Source organism: Ischnura elegans, chromosome 10 (assembly GCF_921293095.1).
Source record: "Ischnura elegans chromosome 10, ioIscEleg1.1, whole genome shotgun sequence".
Classification (NCBI taxonomy): Eukaryota; Metazoa; Arthropoda; class Insecta; order Odonata; family Coenagrionidae; genus Ischnura; species Ischnura elegans.
Genome location: NC_060255.1, coordinates 77,618,060 through 77,644,533, shown reverse-complemented (window position 1 = coordinate 77,644,533; position 26,474 = coordinate 77,618,060). Strand labels below are relative to the sequence as shown.

Below are 26,474 nucleotides of genomic sequence, written 5' to 3'. Positions count from 1 at the left end.
GTTCAAAAATAATTTAATAATAAAACTTTTCGATAAATTTTGAGGAGGGGCCATGACGCCTATGACCCCCCATGAATGCGCCACGTGTATCTACTCTACTTTAGTTTAAAGTATACCGGGACTAGCCGCGGTGATAACTTTTACGGGAGTCACCCGCAATGCACAATCGTGCGAAAGTTCCACAGAGAAAAAATCATTCGCCTTGACCGGGATTCGAACCCGGATCCCCTGATTTCCAGCAACATCTTGTCCGGTAGTGTCCGAAAATATCCACAGGGAAGAATGACGCCTCGGTAGCTTAGCTGGCTAAAGCACTCGGAATCGGGGGATTCGGTATCGAATCCCGGTCAAGGCGAATGATTTTTTCTCTGTGGAACTTTCGTACTCTACTTTACTTCAAATTTCCTCCAAACAATACCCAAGCACGGATCTGGCAGTCTCTGTGTAAACCTCTATGCCCCCACTAGGATTTAAACCCGGATGAGAAGAACTTCAACAGGAAGGACGGCTATCTTCTAGCTCTATCTTTCATACGGCTCTTCCAAAAATGGGAATGAAAGCGAGCAAATAGGGTGGTTTCCCATTTTTTATTGCCTAAATCGAAAGATTATTACTCCTGGAGTACGTATTTCACGCTTTTAGATTTTTAAACGACGATATCTCTTTTTCGCGATTAAATGAAAAGTGAAAATTATAAAAGTTCTTATTATAATTTAATACCGGAATGGAGCATAAATGCGATCATGTAATTTGAAAATACCCTCGCATAAATTTATATACACGAGCGTGCTGCGCCCGCTCCCAGTGGGCTTCCCCAACACCACCTAAACTAGGTGGTGGTGGGGAAGCGGGGGAACCCAACACCACCTAAACTAGGTGGTGTTGGGTTCCCCCGCTCTTTTCAATGCAGGTCCACAGAGGGATAGGCGCGTTTCTAATTTTAAAATGTAGAAAAAAGCAGGGTCTTATGTAAAAATTTAATTGGAATGTTCACATACCAATTGAGGTCAGAGGACCTCTTTAAACACAACATTGGAAGTAATTACACTATCCTCTGTTAAACGCACATGATGACTCATGCTTACGTATCAACAGGAGACTTGAATGTTGAATAAGCCGCATTTTGATAAAAGTTATTTAAAGAATGCGAGATATTGTTGCAAATGAACAAATGTATCAGTTTTTGCGCCGTTAACGTCAGGAATATTTACCGGTTTTTGTTTTTTTAAATTATTTAAAAACCAATTTTGGGAAACAATAGCAATATTTAGGAAGTAAGATATGCCGTTGCATGTTCTCTGATAAATTCTGTGCATTTTGGTACCTCATTTGTAGAGTTTGGTTGCGTATAAGTTGAGAAAAAGGTATCTATACAGTAGAAATAATATAGAAGATACATGTGATGTTAAGAAATTCCAATCGCAAGTGTGCTGGTGAGCAAATGTAATGACGTAAGTGAAATGATCTGATGTGACTCGAATAGCGGTGATCCAAATGTGCCTTATGCGTTAATGCGGAAATGACGCTGACGACGCGTCGTCAGGGTGGCCTTTCCAATTTGATTCCTTCTATATACGCGGCTCCCCTTTCAATACTGCGCATGCCAGAGCGTTCGGAGTGTAGAGAAAGTCCTCCCCCAACTTCTCGCTTCCTTTCCTCCCTCATCGCACATGATGAGTGAAAGCTATTTTTCATCATAATTAAGAAAGCGGTGACAGCTCAGAGTCGATATAACCAGAGAGTTGAAGATGATTACGAAGTATCTAAAAGTTGCAAAATCTAAAATAAATTTGACACCATAAACGTGAGTTTCTTTGGTCTTGGGTTCCTTCTTCTGGTAAGTACCTATTTATTAGCTCTGTGTAGGTATACATTCATTTATTTAAATGAAAAAAAAACTGACGGTAATCAATAATAGAAGGGCACACGCTCTTAACGGAATTAACTCGCTAATCAATTCCTAACACACTAACATACACATTGATAGAAGTTAACCTTCTGTGAGGCGCAATATTGGAATTGCTGATTTCAGGCGCAATGTGCCTGACAGGCACAGATAGGAAAAAAACATTATTAACTCTCACCACGGCTCAGTGGTACAAATTTTAAGTTTACAGTGCACCAGTATTAGCATAGTTCAACACTCAAATGTTGTCGTATTTGATATATATGCACACGCCCTTTACACACCGTCATATGGCCCCGGACGGATCCAGCAAGGCACGATTTAACGTGCTCTTTAGGCTATTAAGTATTATTATATATAATTTATTTTAGCATGTGAACTCTTTAAGATCAGTGTTATTATAGGGTGGTTTCCTATTATTTTTTTATTGCCTAAATCGTAAGATTATTACTCCTGGAGTGCGCATTTCACGCTCTTAGATTTTTAAATGACGATATCTATTTTTTGCGATTAAATGAAAAGTGAAAAATTTCAAGCGCGCGAAAACGCGACGGCTAAGTAGGAATGATGGGAAAAGTCCGTGTAACGTATTTCTGGTTCCAGCTGTCGGCGTGTGAGGTGACCTTGAGGCGAGGCTTGAGCGCTGATACGACGCAGGCTGCTAGCAGGTAGCTGAGTACCCTGCTAGCAGGTAGCGCTTGGCTTAAATAATGATTATTAATACCCTATCAAACGAAGGAAACTTTCCGACCTTAGCCAGTTTTAATAGGTGATTATTAAGACATGTTTCCCTGAGCTCTGTGCCTCATGCATGCATTGGTAATCTCAGACCATGTAAAACTCCTATCTACTCGTATAGAAACTAGGTCCCTGTGACGTCATGTGGAGTGGAATCGCACGGACGCCATTCTGGCCATTTTCAAATGAGGTTCAAATTGACCGTGGCCATTCGTCTAAATTAGGATTTCTAAAACCAAATATTTAGTATATTATGAATACACTAATGTTGGGTAAGGAATCGCAATCAATGCATTTCGTTTTCTTTGATGAAGGAAACTACCCTATTTTGCCAACTAACTTCACTAGTAATGCCTTTATTTTGCTTTAATGTGCCATTGTTTTAACTAAGCTGAAAAAACCGCCTCTGGTCTGTCGGCATAGATGCGAAAAGCCAAATGCTGCACAGAGCGTGTCAAAACAAATATCTACTATAAACGCCAAGAGTCTATGTTGCTTAGTGGCACAGAGAAACGAAAAAAACACTCGCGCTGCGCCTGTCAGATCCATTGCGCACGACGGAAGGTTAATGGAGAAATACAGACGGTGATACTTTTTTAAAGAAAATGTCAGAAGTTTATATTTTTAAATCTTTGAATCCAGTGATTTGATACATTTGGTTGTAAAGACGATTAAAAAAAGCAGAAATATTTTTGATAAGAGTTATGAGATCAAAAAATAATAATACCACAGGAGAATTTCAAAAGACATAAAAAGATTTTTTAAATAAAAAATTGCAAGTAACTTGAATTTCATCGATGATTACACACGTAATAAGTTGATAATTACAGATTCCCTGAATTATCCTCTGCCTACCTACTTATTTATAGTTTATACATCTGAATGTAAGAGAGGTTAATCCGGAAACTTCGTCAGTGAGAAACCAGATAAGTTAGGAACCTCTACAAGCGAGAAAAAAATTCCAGTCCCTCGAAATCTCACTTTTCAAGGTTCGACTGTAATAGATTTGCTAGTGTATCTGTCTAGTTTTAATTCATGAACAAACGGAAAATTCGGACATGAGCCCGCATTGTCTGACTTGCGACTACTCTGCGCTTGGCAACTCAGTTCACTGCTCGCATCTATTCCGGATTGTTTTGTTTAGTACGTAATAAATAGGTCATCAATATGATTTTACGAAACAATAGCGGAGACTGAGCCGTATTCATGGAAAAGAAATAGCGGAATATATGTGGAGCGTATTTTGGGAAAATGGATTTTGAAAAATTAAGCAATTAAACATGTGACAAAAATTTATGAATTTTTGAAGCTACTTTATAAAATACAATCAATAATTATTTGTTGTTTAAGGCGAGCTCTTGCGAAGACATTTAACTAAATTAAATCGTGAGATATGGCCCAAAAACTAAAAGCATAATTGTAAAACGAAAAAAATCAATGAAGAGCCATTTATTTGAAAAATAAATGATTTCAGTAAATGGCTTGGAATGCATAATTTATGAAAAATAAGCAGAATTTGCATGAAGTATTGCCAGAATTGTAGATGGCCGAGGTAATTTTTTTAGGTGAAATGATTCATAGTAATACTGAAGTTCCAGAAATTGTCCTCTGCTGTCCGCTTATTTCGTTCAATGCTCATTTAACTCCGAAAAAATATTATTTCACCGATTATGTAAACTGTGAGACATCAATGTAAACAATTATAATATTAAAACTTCTGTATCAGACACATTATAATATAACTCTTAATTTCTCTTAATCCTTTATAAATACGCGTATGTTTATTCTGGTGTAAACTTTTGATTTTTGTATGTATTGTAAATAGGCTACTGCCCGTTAAATATTATTATTATTATTATTATTATTCTTTGGTTTCACAGCATTTTTTCTGATTTTAGGCGAGGTACGGGTATCACCAAGCACTCTCGTATTTTTAGTCTGTGTTGAGAAATTTTCTGACAATCCGACATGTATTTAAAATTGCCGCTTTTTGTACTGTAATGTACAAGTTTTTCGGCAGTCCAATAGTTTTAAGACCTTGATAGATTGAATGAGGCACTATTCTTGTGGCAGAGATAATGATTCGTATGAAGTGTTCTTTATCTGATTTCCATAATCTCTTAATTTCATCTTTAAGTTCTTCATACTTTTCCATTTCGTTGGTGTAGGCTGTCGTGATGTTATGCGAATTAGGTACGGCAATGGCTATCAAGAACGTTTCATTATGAATTTTATCATGCACTACTAGATCAGGTCTATTGCTATGGACTGTTTTATCGGTGATAATTGATCGGTCATAATAAATCTTACATTGGTCGTTTTCAAGGGTGGTTTTAGGTTTGTATTTATAATAAGGAACTGCATTTTCTATGAGTTTATACTTTAGAGCTAATTTCCGGTGGATGATGTTGCATATTTGATTGTGACGGTGCAGATAGTCTTTTTGGGATAAGTTAGAGTATCCACTTGTGATTTGCTGTATCGTCTCTGAGGCATTATCACATTTTCTGCATCTGTCATCCAATACATTATTATTATTGTTATTGATATTGTTGCTATGCCAGCAGCCGTATGAAGCACTCTCATCGCATTTACACAGAGGTCATTTTACGGAGGCCAAGTTCCTTACTCGGAGCCACCTCACGTTGAGATAAATTTAGTGGGTGCGTTAGCGGGCTTCATTCGCAAACCTTTGGTCAGTAGCCCATCGGTCTGCCAACCAGGCCACCATTCTCCTCTTATAAGACCTTTTCAAAGACGCGGATCCAATGAATCCCACTTGACTCGATTACGCTCGTACGATAACCGAATTGCAATCTTATTCGAACGCGCCGAACACCCCCTTGACACAAGAACTCATTCATGGTGAGGACGGCTTTCACACGAGAATACCGCCAGGCCGCTCAACGGGTCATATCAGTTTTTTTTTCGTGACAGATTGCATGTATGAAGCCTTCTCTAACTCTTTAATGTTTTCAGGTTGTACAGAAGAGAGTACAGAAAAAATTTACTTGCATTTGAAATCAGTGGCGTAACTATTTTAGGGGGGTAAGGGTGATATTACCACCTCCAGGACCCTATAAAAAAACAATATTCGTATTACAACGTGCATGAAATACAGTAATAAAAGTGTTTGTTTCAATTTGGCCCCTCTTATTTTTTTAATTAAAAACTTTCTTTCACAAATATTTAAGTAAGCCACATATTTCTAAAATACATGCATGATTTGAAGAAAAAAAACGCGCCCTATTTGACAACGGTAATAAACCCCAACGGGATGGACTGGTGTATGTCAGAGATCTTCAATCTTTTTTAATGCAAGGGCCAAAAACCGATTTCACATCGTCCGGAGGGCCACAATGTTCCACGTCACTTTACCACCACATCAATAAAATAAAAATACATATAATTTCAAAGTGCAATAATACTTATTGAATAAAAATTTCAATAAATCAATGTGGCATGCTTTGCATCGTAATTTCTTTTTAAGTTGTATTCTTTGAAGGCAGACACTGATTCTTCACACACCAAACACGAGCAGACTTTTAAAATTAATCATTGATGAGCTAGCACCTATTCTGGCGTATATTTATAATTTAAGTATGACAAATAGTGTTTTTCCAGAAGTTCTAAAAAAAAGCAGTAATCGAACCACTTTATAAAAAGGGTGACAGTGATTTAAAAAAAGAGCCGTCTTGAAAGTTCCTTTCCTTTATTTTGTAGACCTAACCTTACGCTATATAAACGTTGCTTCTTGTTTATAGGCCCAAAATTGTTTAATTTATTACCTGATTCGTGTCTGAAATAAAAAAATAATGACTCAATTATGAAAAATATACAGTCTTGGTTGTTTACAATGCAAAGTGTGGAGGATATTTTTCTTTGATGTAATACCATGTAAAACATGCACGTACCTACTCCAATTCAAATGCTGTGCCTAAAATGTTTCTATGTTAGCATGACCTTTTGTAAATGATGGTATCCATAAAACAGGTTCTACTTACTGGCTACCTAAAGTTACTCCTTTGTATCTAATCAATTCCATTCTGTACTTTTTTTATTTTTGGAGTTATAAAAAACAATTTATTATTATTATTACAAACAGACGGATTTTTGATTAACACTATCGAACAATATTTTCTTTAGCGATGCAATATTTTCTTAGCCTCTAGGGGCCGCAAGAAATTAACTGGCGGACCGCGGGTGGAAGCCCCTTGCTCTGGCCCATAAGCTCCCCTGGCCCATATGCTTCGACGAAAAAGAGCGTGAAGTCCCGATGGAAGCGGTGAGATATAAACAGAGGCGAGTGCTCGGGGAACGACCTTGGGTCCCTCACTCGCGGTATTCCTCCTCCAGGAAGAGGGGAAGCGGGAGAAGGAGGGGAGTGACATTTGACAACAAACGAATAAGTAGGGGAAGTTGCGGCCGGAAGGAAGGGGGGGGGGGGTTGAGGTCTCGTGCTAAAGAACGGAGGGGAGGAGAGAGAGAGTGCGAAGCTATGACGATGGTGTGTCGTAGCCGGAGGAAGGGAAGAAGAGAAGACAGGAGGAGTATTGGCCACTAACCAATTGGCAGGGGATAAACACGCGGCCAGTTAGGCTGTAAGAGCGACCGCGGATCAAGAGAAGCCGGGCCTGGCATTTTTAAGTCTTTCCAGTTGGACTACAACGACCAGGCCGTTGCGATAGGCGTGGAAAAAAAGTGCGTGTGTCCTTATTTACGTGTTCCCGGAGATAATTGGCAACAGTTCTGCTGTAGGAGCGAACGCGGGCCCTCAGGAAAGTGTTTTGACTGTTTGGAGTAGACACCGTTTGGACTACAACGACAGGGCCGTTGCGATAGGCGTAGAAAAAAAGTGCGTGCGTATTTATCTACGTGTTCCCGGAGATAATTTGCAACAGTTCTGTTGTAGGAGCGAACGCGGGCCCTCAGGAAAGTGTTTTGACTATTAGGAGAAGACACCGTTTGGTCTACAACGACAGGGAAGTTGCGATAGACGTAGAAAAAAGTGAGTGTGTACGTATCTACGTATTCCCTGTGATAATTTACAATAGTTCCGTTGTAGCAGCGACCGCAGAGCCACAGGAAAGGGTTTGGCTATTTCGGAAAGAGACAATTGGACTACAACTATAGGGCAGTTGTGACAGAGTAAGAAAAAGCGCTTGTGGACTTATTGACATGTTTCCCGAGCTTATTTTCTAATGTTAGGTTGTAGCAGCGACAGTGAACCCTGAGGCTGATTCTTGTGATTTTGAGTTGACTTCGTTGGATTAAAACAGCCGAACACAATTGTGAGAGGCACAAAAAAGTGAAAGTGTAATTACCTATGTGTTCCGTGATCCAAGTTGCAATACTTGGGAAGTATCAGTGACTGCAAAGTCAGAGGGGCCGGGTCTGGCAAGTTAAGAGTGTATCTAATGGAGATTTGACTGCACATCTGAGTGGTGAGAGAAGTGAAATTAGTTCTGTTGTAATTATCTACATGTTTTCTAATTTACAGCAGTGCTGTTTTAGTAGCGACCGCGAAAATAGTGAGGCCTGACGATTTAAGTGCAGACCCAGTGGGACTACAGCTACAAAAGGCAGTAATGAGTGACGTGTAAAATCTATCTGCTTATCCCCTGACCAAATTTACAACAATTTTGTTTACGGAGCTACTGAACGCTAGAGAGACCGCGTCTTATGATATAAGGCAGACCGAATCGGACAACAAACAACAGGTATATTTGAGATTGCCAAAAACGTCCATCTATAGATACCCTCATATTAACGAATTCGTAACTTACAGTGTGAGTGTTAGAACGATTGGTGCCTACGAGATGTCAGTGGTAGGAGCTAACACGGACCCACAGGCCTGGCCTAGTGTTTTATTGTAGATTTATTCAAACTATATCGACAGAAAAATATTGAAGGACGATAAAAACTTGCGTGTGTATCTATCTATGAATTACTTCCAGTTACTAAATTTTAAACGTACAGTATATACGTTGCTACGATTTCCATTTACGGATGTAATATATTAAGAGCGACCCAGAGGACGTGATTGATTATTTAAATTAGACCCAGTCACTCCACAGCGATAGAAAGATGTGAGAGAGATAAAAAAACTGAGCGTTCACAACTTTCTATGTGTATCTTCCGTATAACAAATTAACAAGTGCATGCGTTTGAACCAGTTTCACGCGCGCAATCCGGGTTATTGTAGCCACCGCATGCCCAGAGGAATACGTCTAAAGAGCGTGCCAGTGTTTATATCTTCATATACGTTCTACCCCCTCCTGCGCTGACATACGGCGTCAAGTAGGAGCGGACGTTCACGCCCACGATGCCCCACGTGGTCGAAGCGCGGCGACAATAGTTTCGCAACCCCAAAACTTTTCTCTGGAGGGTTCTGGGATTTAAAATAAGAAGAAGGCGTGGAAAACAAAATCGAGGAACAAAAAACGGACGAGGAGCGCTCTCGTGGAGGGGGTCGAGCGTAATCTTCGCATCGCAGTCCGAGTTTTGCACTCGCCAGTTGATTAGGGCGAGTCGCGCGCGAGGGAGTTGGACTCGTCGGTGCTCGTGAACGCAAGTTATGGTGTTGTGAAGTGTGGTCGTGATCGCCCTTTATATTTTTCGTGTGCCGTCTCACGAGGATAAACAAGTGTCTTGGATTGCAGTGAAAGTGAGAGGGGAGAAAGGAAGTCAACTATGTCCGGGATGCCAGGCAGCACGGGCGACCTCTATCCCGAGGTCGATCGGAATTGTCACCTCCTTCCTCTCCCGGTGGACGAATCTTCACGGAGGAGGTCTATGTCAGATGCGGCAATACACGAGCTGGGAACTTGTGCAGGTAAGCCCCCGTTTAACGGCACCGCTGCTTGTATGTATCTTCATCGCACCGAATCTACATCTAGACATCTACATAATACCCTGCGAGCCACCTCTAGGGTGTTTGGCAGGGGGGTGATCAATCACCAGCATGTAGCATGCAATTGGACTCAACCATGCACACCACACAGTACAAAAAACGTCACGCATACTAACAAATTATACTACTATATGCTGTTAGAAATATTAATAAAATTAAGAAACATGCATTAACTTTTACATAGGTTAGTTGGCTACAACACAAGTCATGCAATCTATTTATGAGTTCTATCGCTGCCGTTATAATCTCTTATTGATCGTGGAAAAAATGACATTCTACAATCTATCTCTCTTATTTTATTTATATGATCTGATCTTCCGTAGCATGTTGGCGTCCGTAAGATATGGTTAACTTCGTCAGAAAAGACACTGCTTTTGAATTTATCTAAAAGGTTTGGTCTATTTTTCAATCTACGGTCCGACAGAGATTCCCATCCGAGTTTATCTAAGAGGTCAGTTACACTAACAATACTATCGTAACGAACTTTCACATACTTGGCAGCTCTTCTTTGCACGCGTTCTAACTCCGTTATTAAGCCTCTTTCATGAGGGTCCCAAACACTGGTAGCGTATTCCAAATGTGGTCTAACGTGGGAAAAGTAACTAATTTCTCTCACTTTGTGAGAATATTACAAAAGAGGATCGTCAAGTTGGCCTGTAAATGTGTTGTCACGCACCGCGCATTTGAATGGGGGACCTCAGTTTGTTCTGTGTATTCTTAATTCATGTTGCCGCTTCGGTTACTTTTTAATCGGTTTTCAAAAGTCCAAAGCGCATAAGCCGGTTCGGCGCCTCCTAAAATGGCCAACTGTCATTCAGTTTAAATGAAAAAAACTTGCAAAATTATAATTCAAGACCATTGATTTTTAAAGTTTTTATTCCGTTGTGCCGGTAGTATTTTACAATCCAAGTAACAGCTGAATCCGAATTATACGAGCCGAGACAACAATCAAAGGGTCTAGCCGGTTAAGATGCTGAAAAGTGCCCTCCGATGTTTTGAAAAATAAAAAATATACACTTGAAGTGCACCCAAAATTATGTGTTTCCCCAAAGTTTCAGGCCTTAACAATGGATAATAATCCCAAAAAAAAATTGAAACACCATTTTTATTTTTTTGACTATATCTCCAGTTTTAATTTTTGAAAAATCATTATCTTGATTTTAAAATGTAAATACAATTACGTTCTACCATCCTGATTTTTTTTAAATTTTTGAACCGAAGACTAAACTTTTACATAAGTTTGAAATTTTCAAATTTAAATTAAAAAATTTAGGAAATAATAGACACGCCGAAAAAAATATATGTTGTTACCCCTATTTTAAAGTATAATCCTATTTTTTTCAGATTTTTAAAATTGGTGAAACAGGGTCAAAAACACGAAAAACTGCTTTGCGCCATTTGCATCTATGTATTCCAGGAGGATGTTTGAATTGATTGTTGAGAGCAACGATTGTTGATCAGTGTGTAATATTATTGATTAAGGCTACTGATTAGCATAAACAATTCCTATCACATTTAGATTAGTCGTAATTATTGGTTATAACCATACTGCTAATCTTTAAGTTCGTCTCCAAGCTTCCAGAAATACATTGACTGCCGTAAATGTTTTTCTTTCATCTCTCCTGACTTTAATTACCCTTGAAGTTATCCCCAGAATTTGAGCCAATTTCTTAATTACTGCGCGTATATTAAAGAAGTGGTGATACTTAATAATCATCTTTTCAGATATGAATAAAAGCCGTTTTACACGGGGGAAATCTTTGCGCAGGTTAGCATTGAAAACATTTGTTGAAATGCGAGAATCCGAGCCTGCAATTAGAGCAGGGGCTATTTTCCATCTCACAACAGTGCGTTCTAGCAATTCATCGCTTTACAAGACGCATTTTTGACTGCGCCTTCGTGCATACGTAAGGTTCCGCAATGATGTTACCCGAGAAAACGGCCATAAGTTACATTAGTACAGCATTTACGGCACAAAATATCATTAATCAAGACAACTTCATTAATTTCCTTAGAAATTCCTTCATAAACTAAGCTGTGTCAAGCAACTTTTTGTTTCCGGTTATTTCCTTGCAGTGAATGTCACACCTTACTCATTTCTATCCATATTCTGTCTCCTTGTAGTCATGATTGACTCTTAGAACAGATATATTGGCTTTAACGTAATACTCTACCTATGAAATTAAAAACGGTCCATATTTGAAAAACCAAGAAATAGAATGGGTTAGCAATTTAAAACTGAGTTCATATGTTACGGTAGCTAAGCTTTATCTCAAAATGATTTCTTTATGTTTCACTTAAAAATAATAATTTAAACGATATCTCCATTATATGATACCATTCATAGAAAAGAGAAATTATTTAATAGAAAATACTCTATAGATAAATTGTTACGATAAAAATTTCCTTATACTATCATTAACATCACAATCTCTATCCCTATCAATTGTTTACTATCGTATTTATTATCTCTTCGCGTTCCTCAACTCAGTAATGGAATCCTCTATAACTCAACTTTCTGAGGTATAGGGCAGCTACCTGTTTCCAATGGTACACAATAATTGCACTTTTCTCAAGCTCAAATGCCACTAATGCTCCTACCGAATGTGGTGACTCTGGTACCTTTTCCGTCTCAGCGGATACCCGGTTTCAACGGACGAGATCCTTCGACTGCCCCACTTATTTCACCTGAGAGAGTTTCACTAACCCTTACAATGTACACGCATGTACACTTTTATTGTAGTGGAGCATTAATAGAAGTTATAGCATTCATAGAAACCATCCACTCTTTAAGCAATTTATACGAATGATTTTTCTCTCTTGGTACTGCACGTGACTCGTCTCTATTGTTTAACACTCACTGATTAAGAAATTAAGCGTCAGAGAAAGCCTCTTATATTGGCATCCACATTGATGAAGTGTCATCGCATCATCGGAAACTAGTCCACAAATATTCAGTCATATCGTCGCACTACTAGTAAATTGGCTCAAATGCTGGCGATAACTTCAAGGGTAATTAAAGTCAGGAGAGATGAAAGAAAAACATTTACGGCAGTCAATGTATTTCAATGCAGTGTTCCTGAAAATTATTCATAACCACAAAAATTACATATAGTTGTGTGAGCGAGCAATTTTGGCGGCTAAGAACGAAGATGAGGACGACTTAAACTTCGTAATTCAGAATCTAATCGTAAGCACTCGACATTCACTCAAATTTATTTGCTTTGTACCGAGTAGCGTTACCCATATATTTAGCGAATTAGGATGGGAGCTGCTAGAGACTCCTAGACTGCATGTTTAGATTGCTTGAACTATTGAGAATAGATATCTTTAGGAGCGACACGGAGAATATCATCTTAGAGCTCCATTGTATTTCTAGGTCCAACAGGAGCGATAATGAAGAGAGACATTTTACCGAACGGAGAGATATGCGAAATCGTTTTCCTCCCGAACCAAAAAGGACTTCAATAAATGCTAGTCGTAATTTTTGCAAGTGTTTGCTTTTTTATGCAAACGCTGGTGCCATAACACCCCCTGCCACACACCTTTTTAGACGGCTAGCGGGGCAGTATGTAGATGAAGATGAATAACTCAAAACACCCATCTCAGGGGAAAATGATACATCCATTGCAGCTACAATTTTCTATTCCTATGGTAAATAATATCCCGGTCCCGAAATAGTAGGCTAGTGAAATATGAATGGGAAGGTTGTGCTTATGTGCTTTGTAATGTGGCGGTGGAGGGGGGCGGATAACTCCCCCTAGCTTACATTTTCCCCTGAGGGGACTGTTATAAGCAAAGCCGATCATTGGTTTGGCTCCGATGGAGAACGTAACCAGGTCGATATGAGGCGATCGTACCTACTAGGGCACATCAGGAACATTCCTCAAATTCGGGTATAGTTTGGTGTTTGAAGGAGGCGACAGGACATCTTATTTCATTTGCGCCATTATGGAAGGTTATGTAGGCAGGGCCGGATTTCTATGAAAAGAAGTCCTTGTCTATTCCAATTATGAGGACCTTTGAGCCAAACGCGTTTATCATAACCGATACATTTTTCTGTTTGATTATTTATCATATGAGTAGAATATATCTCCTTATTATCTTACCAACCCGGACCCTCCTAAAATTCAGTTAGACGATTAGGGACCTTAGGGTTTGCTTCTGACTGGCGCGCTCGGGTTTCTACTGCTTAGCAATAACTTCAGATAATGCACACAGAGGAGGCACCGATCCGCTTCGCTGAAGGTTGATTTTTTGCGGACATTCAGGGTGAATTATAATCCGTTTTCAAAAATGTCCGCTGCGAGTCGGTGAGAGCAGAGCGGGTTTCACTAACTCTTGGTTTACTTTGTGGTATTCCATTATAAGTTTTTCCCGGATATACACAATTACTTAAACCATTTATACCACTTATTTTTATCAGAGCGATAAAAAATAAGTGGTATAAGTAATTGTGTATATCCAGGAAAAACTTACGAGAGCGGAGCGATCTATTTTTAGTCTTTAATAGAGTGGTTTCCTATTATGTTTTATTGCCTAAATCGAAAGATTATTACCCCTGGAGTACGTATTTCACTCTTTTAGATTTTTAAATGACGGTATCTATTTTTCGCGATTAAATGAAAAGTGAAAATTTTCAAGCGCGCAAAAACGCGACGGCTAAGTATGAATGCTGGGAAAAGTCCGTGTGACGTCGTTCTGGTTCCTGCTGCCGCAAGTGAGGTGACCTTGGGGCGAGACTCTGAGCGCTGATACGACGCTGGATGCTTGCAGGTAGCAGAGTACCATGCTAGCTGGTAGCGCTTGGCTTAAATAAGGATTATTATTACCCTATCAAACGAAGGAAACTTTCCGAACTTGGGTAATTTTAATGGTTGATTATTAAGAGATGTTTCCCTGAGCCCTGTGCCTCATGCATGCATTGGTAATCTCAGACGATGTAAAAATCCTATCTATTCGTATAGAAACTAGGTCCCTGTGACGTCACGTAGAGTGGAATCGCATGGGCGCCAATCTGGCCTTTTTCAAATGAGGTTAAAATTGACCATTGCCATTCGTCTAAACTGCGATTTCTAAAACCAAATAATTTGTATGATATGAATACACTAATGGTGGGTAACGAATCGCAATCAATGCCTTTCGTTTTCTTTGATGAAGGAAACTACCCTATTGCTATGAAATACTTATAATCGTGAGGAATAGCAGTGATTAGATATGAATATGATGTATCACATCATTAAAAATATAAATCTCGGTTATTTGTCCTTAGTATAGCTTTTTTCTCCTTTGAAATTTGGACCGTACTCCCTGTCAGCGACGCGCGTGGCGAATTTTGTAAACCCATTTCAATGCGTGGCGGATGACATCATTAGTAGAGGCAGTCTGGAGACATTATCCTTCATTGTAAAGTTCGTACCCAAACTATTCGGACTGCCTCATGGTCTTGGGAAAATTATATGGAATTTGCGATGCATCAACTGTTTTTAAGTTCTCTAACAGACAGCAGCCCTCGTTTGGTTGTGTGCTACCACTACTAATTACTCGCTGAGGGCGTGAATCGAACGTCGTTCGCATATCCGTATTAGACCTCGAGGATTGTTCGATGTCACTTCGTGTGCTCCAATTAGCTCCTGCGTGATTGACCTTGTCTCTTTGAGAGGATCCGGGGAGCTTCGCTTTGATTTTGGCTTTAGGCTTCTTTCGCTGAAATCACATTCCAATGGTTTATTGACCCCAGGTACCTGGGAAGGCTTTGGTGCATTTATATTAAGACCTCCAGACTATCGAGACGTGGCTCCGTCTCCGCGGAGTGCGATTCAACGGGAGAGGGAACAGGGGTGAATTACCCTGATCAAAAATGTTACAATATTATATTCTTCAATCGGTTGCTAAATACGTTATCACCCATCGCGCATTTATATGGATTTATGTAAGTCACCACTTTTTAGAATTTCACAAAGTAATAATCTATAAATCTTCCTTCACGCTGTAAGTTAACTTTAATCCTAAAAAATTCTTGGAAGCTAAGTTATGAATCACTCTTATTGCTTTGTAAATAGAGGGCATTACTAATAAATGTTTAACAAATTATTTCAACACGGCCAGGCAAGAGTATGAGATTCCCTCAGTCACTTAAGTGAATAGTCTCGTGAAGTCTACATTTCCCCGGAATTATCATCTTTTCATCCATTATATTTTATTTATAGAGAATATTTCGTTTTTTAAATTGTACTTGCCATTCAAGCTAACAAAATAATTAAGAAATTATTTATGAATGGGAAAATAACTTCGTCGCCATCCAGGAAAATGTTTTAATAAACTTTTCAGGGGGAACCACAAGGAAGAGGCCTCTGTCCATCCCTTAGAAACTCGATTTATCTTTTAAGGCTTAAACCGTTAAACGACAATTCTTTTCGTGATCGTGAGATTTTATAATTCATTATCATCCCTGGTGAAAAATCCTAGGACTTGTTTGATGAGCTCTCCACTCAATTCTCCGGCCAGTTAATCTTTTCACTCCTACGTATTTCATCTTTTTCACATCCTTCTTTACCTGTTCCATATATTTTGTTCGAGGTCTTCCTCTCCCGTTTTTGTCTTCCACTTGTCCCTCAACGATTGTCTTCATCGGGCCATCATGTCTCAAGATGTAGCCTATAAGTTTGTTTTGTCTTCTTATTAAGGTTTTCATGAGGCTTCTCTTCTCTCCTACTCTTCTTAGGACTTCCTCATTACTAACTCGGTCGATCCATTTGATCCTCATCATTCTTCTGTAGCATCACATTTCGAAAGCCGCTATCTTGGCTTTCTCCGCTGCTGCCATTGTCCATGCCTCACTTCCATGTAGGAGCATATTCCAAATGTAGGTTCTTATAAATTGTTTCTTTACTTCCACATTTAAATTTCCCTCTGTGAGCAGGTCTCTATTTTGGTGGAAAGTTCTCTTTGCTTTGGCTATTCTGATGATGATTTCTTTCTTGCTCCTCCCGTCGTTAGTTATCCTGCTTTCCAAATAATAGAATTCATCCACCTCCATCAGTTTTTGCTTCCCTAATTTAATGTTAGTCTTGACTTCTTCTCCTCTGCTGCATATTTTGGTTCTCTTCGTGCTTATTTTCAGCTGATATTTACCCTTGTAACTTGCAAAATGACATTTCTTGCCATTGTAAATAAGACGTTGCAAATAAAGTTAATAATTTGATCGCTCCGCTTTCATCGACGAATTGTAGACATTTTTCGAAACTTGATTAAAATTTGACAATAGTGGCAACATAAAAAACTTCTGCAAAAGACCTAAGGCCTTTTCCTTGTAGCTCCTCATGAAAAACCGTTGAACGTATTTTCCTGGATGGCAACGAAGCTATTTTCCCATTTATGCATATTTTTTGAATAATTTTATACGTTTGAAGTTCAAGTACAGCCTCAAAACCGAAATTTTCTTTTAAAATAAAATAAATGAAAAAATAAAATAAAAAAATGGATGAAAGGGTCTTTATTCCGAAGAAATGCGTAGTTTTGCGCGACCCTTCACTTTCGTAACCGTGGAAATCGCAGTTTACTACCAGACCGTGTCGACATAACAGGCTTAATATCTAATAATTATCCCTCTCTTTATAAAGCAAGACGGGTGATTCGCACTTTAGTAAAGCCTGAAGTTATCAGTTCTATTTTAAAAGGTAATGTTGAGGTTCAAGCGGTATTTCACCAATGAAATCGTCAGGACAGTAGTAATTTTTGAAGCATAAAATAACCCGTAGAAAATCGAAAACCACTCTATAGCATCTCCAATATTCTGTGAAAGTATTGCCCTTTATCACCTTTTGATCCATCGACGAAATATTCTTTAGGAGAAAGATTAAGGAGTTTCTATCACAACTAGGCAACTGAAAAAAAATTATTTGGGGAGAATTCTGATATTTTCCTGAAAATGACGATGCCTTCATTTTTCTCAGGAACATTTTTAGGAGAGACCTACTTTGGCTTTCAAATAGGACTTTGATCGAGGAAGCGTGCTGTTACTTCACGAGGCCACTACCAACAGTGCCGCTTGTTCCTCATAAAAAATTAGTGATAAAGAAAAATACTCAAATGGGTGCGATTTATCGATATATCTAGATTGGAGGACGGTGATTATTCTTCTTATCATGTGATGTTTATTTAGAACCACGGGGATAGTATCTAAAAATGCGAATTCATTTATGGCCTCCACGATGATTTTCTCCACGTAACTCTACAGTCCAAGGGGACTTCATAGAGGAGGTACCAGTCAATCCCATGTAGGCTTGATTTATGTGGCCATTTTGGGTGCATTTTAATTGGTTTCCAAAAATGTCCACAGCGCGGCGTTGAGTACAAATCGATCAATTTATTCTCAAAAATTGCAATTGCTTATAGGCGAGTATTACGCGAGGAAAATCAATGAAATGTTATGAATTTAATAGGGAAAAACATCGTGAATATAAATTTCCAGTTACAGATCTACTGAACTAGTGAGCATAGGTAGTCTGTCCGTGAAATTCAGATCGCTAGGCCTGACAGTGACGCGAGAGGCGACTTTCGCAAACCTATTTGAATGCGCGGTGGGTGACAACGAATCTATGGGCCGTTTAGAGATTTCTCTAGTGCAATAACCAACATCTACATACTACCCTACAAACCGACTCAATAAGCCTGTGGCGGGGGGTGTTAGGACACCAGCCGTTTGCAAGTACAAGGGAAGTACTCTAGCGGAATTACGATTAGCATTTATTAATAAACCGTGCTACAATCTATGAAAGATTGAGAATGGAATAGGGAGTGGAGAATCACTGCCATATTTGAGTTGAGGATAATCGGCTTCTGCACATACAAGATTTAATGAGCAAAATCCGAATGCAATGGTTAGGTTTCTGATTAGTTAATTTAGAAGCTAGCTTTCTATAAATGTTCTTTTATTCGATTGGCATTTACATTTTGGTTTGATCTAACAATGACGGAGAGTAAAAAAAATATTCCTATACCACCGAAAACAGCTCATATGGACCTTTTACATCGGAGGTTTACAACAAGTTAACAATTACACGTGCTCGAACAACCATGCCCTGGATAGGGGCAACCTACTCAGTCGGGACTCGAACCCGCGACCTCCTATTTGGCGGGCGAGAAATTTACTCCGCCGCCACCGATGCCGGAAAAGTATCAGGGTGTTATTAGATTCATTTGCTAAATATTTCCATTTCCCAATATAGTGACAAAGTTGGGGGTTTCATTATTGGCTTTGGTGATGGTAACTGCGAAGCCGCCGAGGGCTCATGCATTTTAGTGAAGGGTAAGATTTTTACCGATGAATGTACGTACACGTGCGTTTATTTGATCCCGTTTAAGTGACTAAAGGCATTTGATTCACCAATGTAGGCGGTTTTCGACGTCCAATACTCCGAAAATTTATAGTTTGGCTAATGTTTTCTTAGTTGAGGTTATTAGCCACACCGCATTTCACGAGCGAAAAGATTCGACATGATTAACACTTTCCGAAATCGCGGCATCTGAGTAATAAGTGCGGTATTATTACTGGCTGTTAAAAGCTAGACCTCAGGACATTGGCGGATACATATGGAGAGCGCACTTCTCTCTTGTGGGTCCGCCCGCATTGCCAAACATTGCAGAACCACAATTGTAAATTTTTTCATATCAGAAGATGACATTGTCGTGTATATGCGTATTATTTGTTTCAATAAAACTTTCTCGAAATTTTCTAGTGACTTAGTTATTTTTCATTGCTATAAAAGTTAAGTTAGCTCAAGATATTTTTGGCGTCCCTCCCAATACCCTCCTTCCACAGAAACTAAGTCAAAAATCAAACTTTTAATAGCTCCTACTAAAAAAAATTGACTTCCTCTTTTACCAATATTAAAAAAATTATACATCAGAGAGATCGGAAATAATATAAACGATTATGGCATAACATACTGATTTTTGAGTAATTATAAATTTATGACATGCGAAAAAACGCATCTATTGGCCGTAATCAATTAGAATTAGAAGAGTTCCAGCGAATTTCTTCTGTGAACACAGTATTCTCAAATTTTTTACATTGAGCATCATGGATTCATTAAAATTAGATATCACTCTACTCAGCATTAGAATGGGCATTTTCATCCAAACTACATGATCGGTCGAAACATTCTTCAGAGGGTAGCTAAGGGTTTACGTCGACTCATCCAAAACGTTTTCTCTATTGATGCATTTGTCAATGGGCAGAGACATCAAGAGGCAAATCAGATGTGAGTTAAGTGGGATGAGTCTTCTCGTAAAGTAACACGTGGTTCGATAAAAATCAAAGTCATCGATAAATCAAAGAGATACCTCCAGTCGTTTGAGTGGTTGGTGTCAACGGTTTTTTATCTACTGTTGTGGAATTCAGAATGTATTAAATAATTTATATTGCGTGTTTCAACAAAGAGGTTGCTATGGATACGAGAGGGTAGAGCTCATCCCTGACAAAGTCGCAGGCCTGAGCATTTCACTAATTCATGGTAAGGGTAGTTCCTTTCTCTCTGCAACCTCGTAAAGTGATGATTTATTTAAGGGACTCCGAAGGCTAACTCCAGACTATAATTAATTCAATAGCACTCAAAATGCGTATAATTTTGCTCAGAAAAAGTTTAGTGCGGCTCTTATTATCTCTCTATACTGTTTCCATTTTAATATCTATCCCCAATTGGAAGTGTTTGTTTCAAATTTTTATAGTTTTTTTTTGGCAAGATATTCAATATAACTACCGATTTTGCTATTACCTACGATGAGTCACAGTGTTACAATCCATATTTTCCGTAATCATTAATGTCAAGCTCACTTTCTTTAATTTACTTAAATGGAGTATGTAATAAATATTACTCATTAATTTAAGAAACAAATTAGGTTTATGAATTCATTTTGTGGCCATTTAAACGAGGATAATTTCTCATTTCATCAGATTAATTTATAAGCCAATCATAAGGTTCATTAGCTATATAATCTCACTTGATTTATCTGTTGAATAGAAAATAGTGAATGATTGTTTTCATTGAACTAATTATAACTGCTACCTCTACTCCCTTGGAATTTAATAAGGTCGTAATTTAAATACGCAGCTTATTACACTTTCGTTCGTAATAAGGTACAAAGAAGGAAAGAAAGTCCAGTCCACGTTTTTTCTCTGGCTGTATTCAAATGTTGAAGTTTCCTTGATTGAAGTTTTTGTCCTTATTGCATTGGCACAGCGTGTAAAACATCGGAGTAATAAGCTCATAACATTTTTTAATATATTACCCATCCGGAGAAACAGTATGAATCATAAATGTTGATATAAACCAGTTATCATGGAGTATAAGCCATTGAGGTCGTGTATGCATAGTCACTCTTCTCCAGACGGCTCACTCACTATCGATAAGTGCCAATCAGTTCACAAGAGGGATAGAAATGTTGGCATTGAGCAATAGGAATGATACTAAATCTACATTTCATTTGATGAAATAATTTCCTAGCATAGCATGCTTTTAAATAAAGTTTATCGTAGAATGTCCACGTTGGTCTCTATTCGTTGTCCGTGGACGCAATTCGATTAGTTCACGGTCATGTATCTTGGAAACTTATATCTCACTTATTTCTCCGGGTCATTTTTGCCTTTTTTATCAGTACAAGTAATTATTCACCACATTGTATGAATGCAACAAATTATTACTTTTCATTCTTAATCACAAAAAAAGTATTTTAAAAAGTAGGTTTTTCATTTCTAGCTCATGGTACTCCAGAGTTCTCTGGATGGTCATTCTTCACACTACCTACTCATTCGTAGTTCTAAAAAGACAACATAGGGAACTCTGGAAGTACTCATTTCTAAATTACTGTGTACATTATCTATACGCAGTATTCGGGTCTTTTCAGATCTGTTTTTGCCTCACGCTTGCGGCATGGACCAGAGAGAGCTTTAGCCTCACTAACAAAACCAGTTTTCTGATTAAATCATTATAAATTTCTTCAAAAGGCGTGTAATTTCCCTTAGAAAAATGAATCTGATTCACGCTTGAAGAAATTTGTCTGCATCACATTTTCTTAGGGATTTCTGTTCCTCTACAAAGTGTTTAATCTTTATAATCGTCCAAAGATAAAATGTAATTTCATTACAGAGCCAATATCTCGTGAAACTTAAGAGCTGTTGTGTGTGATAGGTATCATAGAACGATAAAAGAAATCGCTTCTTCCGAACACCAGCTGAGAAATTGCGAAGAATTCTTCGCATTGGATAAAAGAAATATTCCTCTAAGTCAGCGAAATGGACGTTTTCATTTTATTTTTCAGGACTCATAAAAATGTGTCTGTTACGCCATTTACTCCACCCATTTGCTACAGACGCTCATGATGGAATACGCGATAATTCCGCAACACATGAAACTGCACTGTCACCAGTCCCCTTATCTGAGTGTCTTTATATAAAACCAGTAGAACCACGAGGAGTCCACTCCCAATAGGAGTCCTTGAAAGTCAGAGATCTGGCGATTGGTCATTTATTTTTATCGTTGAGGAAATATAAAGTAGGTAATTCCTAACTGTCCATTCCCGTACATTTATGGTAAGTCTTAAATATTCTAAGTAATAATTTATTTAATTATAATGTCAGCTTAACGATTTGCATGAAGTAAATTAAAAAAATTCTCACGCCCTTTTTCTATTGCATAACGTAAATTAAATGAATAAGTTGCATAAAGTAAATTAAAAATTTCTTCACGCGCTTTTTCTATGACTAAATTAGCCTTGAATGCCGCTAATCTGTGGTAAATATTTTATTTTTAACTGTGTGTCTATGCGACTTTTTTCTCAGTGATATTTTACGTAATTTTATCTGCCTGAGATAGGTAATGATTCTCTTCTAGTATTTTTTATACCTGATTTTCTTGGCTATGGGCAGTGGCGTAGCTGGGATTTCGAATTTTTTTCACGGGAGATTTTGGGTGCATGGAAAACGCCTAAGGGTAAAGGGGTCCAAAAATATTGGAAATTTTGACGTTGGAAACTTGATTTTCAAGACTCAAAAACAGTAATTTTGTACGAGTATTAATTAAAATTCATTTATTGAGGCTACCTTGTTCGGTTTTGAATCCTCTTTTAAAGGCCTCCGGGGGGCGGGGGGGTTGTAACCCCTAACAACCCACCCCGTGGCTATGCTGCATATGCTGAATAAGGTATTGGTTCTGCTGTCTATTTTGAATTTCAAAATGTGTGCTAAAAGGAGTCGGAGAATAGTTAAGAGAGAGGAGGAGTTCAAAAACCTTAAGGAGAAGACGGGACGATTTAGTTATGCGTGGCTATTGATGGACGATATTTCTTTCTGGAGGCGAGGCTTGGAAATTAACGGGTGCATGGATGTCAAGAGGGGAAGCATTCGAAATATGACATCGCCGATGAATGATGAAAATAAAATGGATCGACTGAGTGAGTAATGAGGCAGTGCTAAGAAGGGTGAGTGAAAAGATGGGACAATTTAGTTAGCCAAATTATGAGGCATGATGACCATCTGGAAGTAATAGTAGAAGGACATATACAAGGGAGGAAGGGTATGGGACGGCCCCGAATGAGTAATATAGGACAGATTATAAAGGATGCAAAAGAGAAGAAATGTTTCTTTATGAAAAGGCTAGAAGATAGGAGAGCGGGTTGAAGAGCTGCGTCACATCAATCTTAAGGCCGTTTTACACGGTACACGGAATTGCGCAATCTGACGTACGTGCGAAGGCACAATCAAAATTGCGTCGTGTAAAGCGGTGAATTGATAGAACACATGCGAGAATGCGTGGATGCGAGACGGCAAAATAGCCCCTGCTCTAATTTCGTTCATGCATTCGCGCAATTCCACGCCATTTTAGAAATTAATGCAGCTCTAACCTGCGCAATTCCGTGCCCCGTGTAAAACGGCCTTTAGGATTGTTGACTTTTGATGGTGAGGTTTCAGGGGCGAGAGGAAGGAACTGATGGATGATATACAGAGGAGACAGAAAGTTTGGCTGGAGCGAGTAAGAGTGTAAGGCAAGCAAGGGAGAGAAGGAAGAGGATAGAAGTTATGTATGGGATGAAAAGGAACATACCTTCGTGTGAGTTAAAAAGTGAATTCCAGTGTGATAGACTAGGATAAATTGTGCAATGATCGCTGCTACCCCACCTTAACCAGTAGAATACTTTGATGACAAGTCAACTCGTCGAGGTACGTCTCTCCTTGTTTCTCAGACGCGAATCTTCTCTCAAGAACGAAAATATCACTGCTACAAATGATCAACTGTACCCGATATTTTTTCACCAGCGAAGCGTTGAAGAATGGGTTTCGCACCAGATAATGGATACAAAAGGAAGGAAGTTTGACTCCACGAGCTGAATTCTGTTTAACCTCATCCTAAACTTTTCTTCGTATATAGCGCTATCTGATATCTCGACTCCTTTATTGTTCTCTTCGTGAATAAATAAGCATTTGCAAAACAAAACTGTCGTCAAAGAGCGCAAGGCTGGAGACGAGGAAATGGTGAGTGAAAGCATTCTCGTTTGTTGTGCTACTCTGCGGTTAGAATAGGAATAACTGATTCTATTTATTGTAGAACCTTTAAATCCTGATGCTGGCGTAGGATACCTAGATCAATCGTGCGGATAGGCTCACTTACAATTGGTTCTCACTCAACTCACTCACAAACAAAAATTACAAGGTGGATTGAAGAATAGAAGAAGACAGGGACCTGTGGATCACCCTACGCCAAAGAAGGCCATGGTAATAGGACAGCAAATACCCATGACGTACACGGAGTAATAAAGTTAATAAATACGCCAATGACATAGTAGTTACGTGATAAATGCGTATATTATATTTTCAAAAATCGATTTGGGATTACACTCATTAACAGATACTCTTGTAAGTAAATGAAAAGTAATTCAAAAGTTGTAATTTTTAGGGATAACGTTAAAATTGTTCCTGTGAGGCTCGGGAATATTATTTTTAGACATAGAAAAAGACCTATATGTAAAACCTCCATTTTTAATTTTCAACCTTTTTCAATGTAAGAACACGTATGTAGTGGCTCTGAAAGGATATCTCTGATTACTTTAATTGAAATCGGCCCAGCCATTTTTCGATTTTGACGCTGTTTTATTAGTCACGGGATCTGACGAAATCATAAAGTTTTATGGTCTTGAATTAGAGAAATGTCGATAGTAAAAATATTTCTGTTTAAATAGAATAAATTGCATTATGTTGTAATGAAAATGACGGCTAAGACATAAAAGAACGTATGAGCTGTGATCAATTGGGTAGAATAACGTTGTAATGAAGGGGGACCATCATGGCGACAAATTTTCTAGACATGTATCTTACCTATTCCTAAGTTATCACTCTTGGCGCTGTATTTATAGATGTTGGTTTGGAGATGGGAGGAGGCCTTGGTGTCTACCAAGTATATATAGCAGCGTAACATGGAGCCAAGGCTAATAGGGGACGCAGTAATCGCTTCGCGACGTCTTAATTACCTCCCCTAAGCGCATTAATCGGTCCCGAAAAAGATGTATAAATATGTGACGGCCACGGCGCGCGACGCTGTTCGAAAGGTCTCCCAGCCCACGTCTCTTGAAATGTCATCAAAGGCATTTATGTAAGTGATTGACACGATGCGCTCAAAGAGTTAGTTGACTCCATCTGACCTCGCCTACGCAAAGATAGGTTACGAACTAGGCATTGAGAAATGGACTGTTGAGGACAACCTCCTAAGGTGATGTCTGATTATTTGAAAAGCCCTTTATTGTAAATATAATAAGAAAAATGGATTTTTTCCGGGATTCAGATATTCGGAAAAATTTTCGACTTCTACCAATCTAAGATCCTAATTATTTTCCGAACGGACAATATTAATCACTGCCGCCAGATGCTTAAAGTTAAAAACTTTACGAAAACACAGGCGGAAGTGTGAGGAAAGAGCCCAAGTATGAAGAAGCATTCATGGTGAATAAAAACCTTTTAATAATAGCTACAAATGATAATAAATTTCACAATTACACTAATAAAATTTAATTTTTTTCTAGGATTCATTTTTTCGAAAAAAATTTCGACTTTTACCTTAGTCTTAGATTGAAATTGTTTTCAAAGCTTGCAATATTAATCACTACCGACAGAGGCCTAAAGTTTAAATTTTTGCGAAAATTCAGACGGAATAATGGGACAACACCGATGAAGAAGCATCTACTGTGTATAAGGCCTTCCTGATATCTATCAATAATGACGATAACTGTCGTAGTTATAGTAATAAAATTTATAGTTGATTGAAATTTTTTTCATGCTTATTATCACCTTCACGCAAGAATTATAAGAAATTAAAACAAAGTCATCGTAAATGCCCACGGAAAGATTGGTAAACCAAAAGTGCGCTCCTGCCTTTAATATGCTAGACCTCATGGTAATTATTCACTCCTCATTTGCGAATGTTGAATGGTTCGTGCCTTCCATGCAGTGCTGCTGTGGCTTACATCATGGTTGGCATCATGTTTCAGGTTGAATACGGAGATTTAATTGCGGGTATGAAGTGGAATCTACGATCACTTTTTTATTATTATTTCACACAACAATCAGTCTGTATGTTCCACAGAATGCCGCCACATGCATTTTTCACTCTTTTCAACCCAGAGCTACTTTAGGGAAAATTAAGTTCAAGGATTCTCATTATAAAAATGTGAAAATTTTCTTCTAAATCATAAGGGGAAAGCGTGGTAACAGCGTACACTGAAGCATTTTTATTTCATATCTTTCAATTTAAAACCTCAGCGAATGAAGCAATCATATTATTTTGAAGGTAATTCTATTTCCCACCAATTCTTTGATTCATATTTTGAAACTTAAACTTACTTTGAGTGTTACGCCTATTTGACAAACCC

General features: G+C 38.5%; 1 protein-coding gene across 3 annotated transcripts in view; it reads left to right on the top strand.

The window, feature by feature from the left end:
• Window positions 1-7,245: 7,245 nt before the first annotated feature.
• The window catches only part of LOC124167167 (GRAM domain-containing protein 2B-like), a 648,383-nt gene continuing 629,154 nt past the window's right edge, over window positions 7,246-26,474 (top strand). The window contains exon 1 of one of the 3 annotated variants that reach the window (XM_046544977.1): window positions 7,246-9,479. In XM_046544977.1, the coding sequence (XP_046400933.1) occupies window positions 9,338-9,479 (142 nt within the window). In that variant the 5' untranslated portion in view covers window positions 7,246-9,337. The remainder of the gene's footprint in view (window positions 9,480-26,474) is intronic. The other 2 variants (XM_046544974.1, XM_046544976.1) reach the window with 2 other exon arrangements.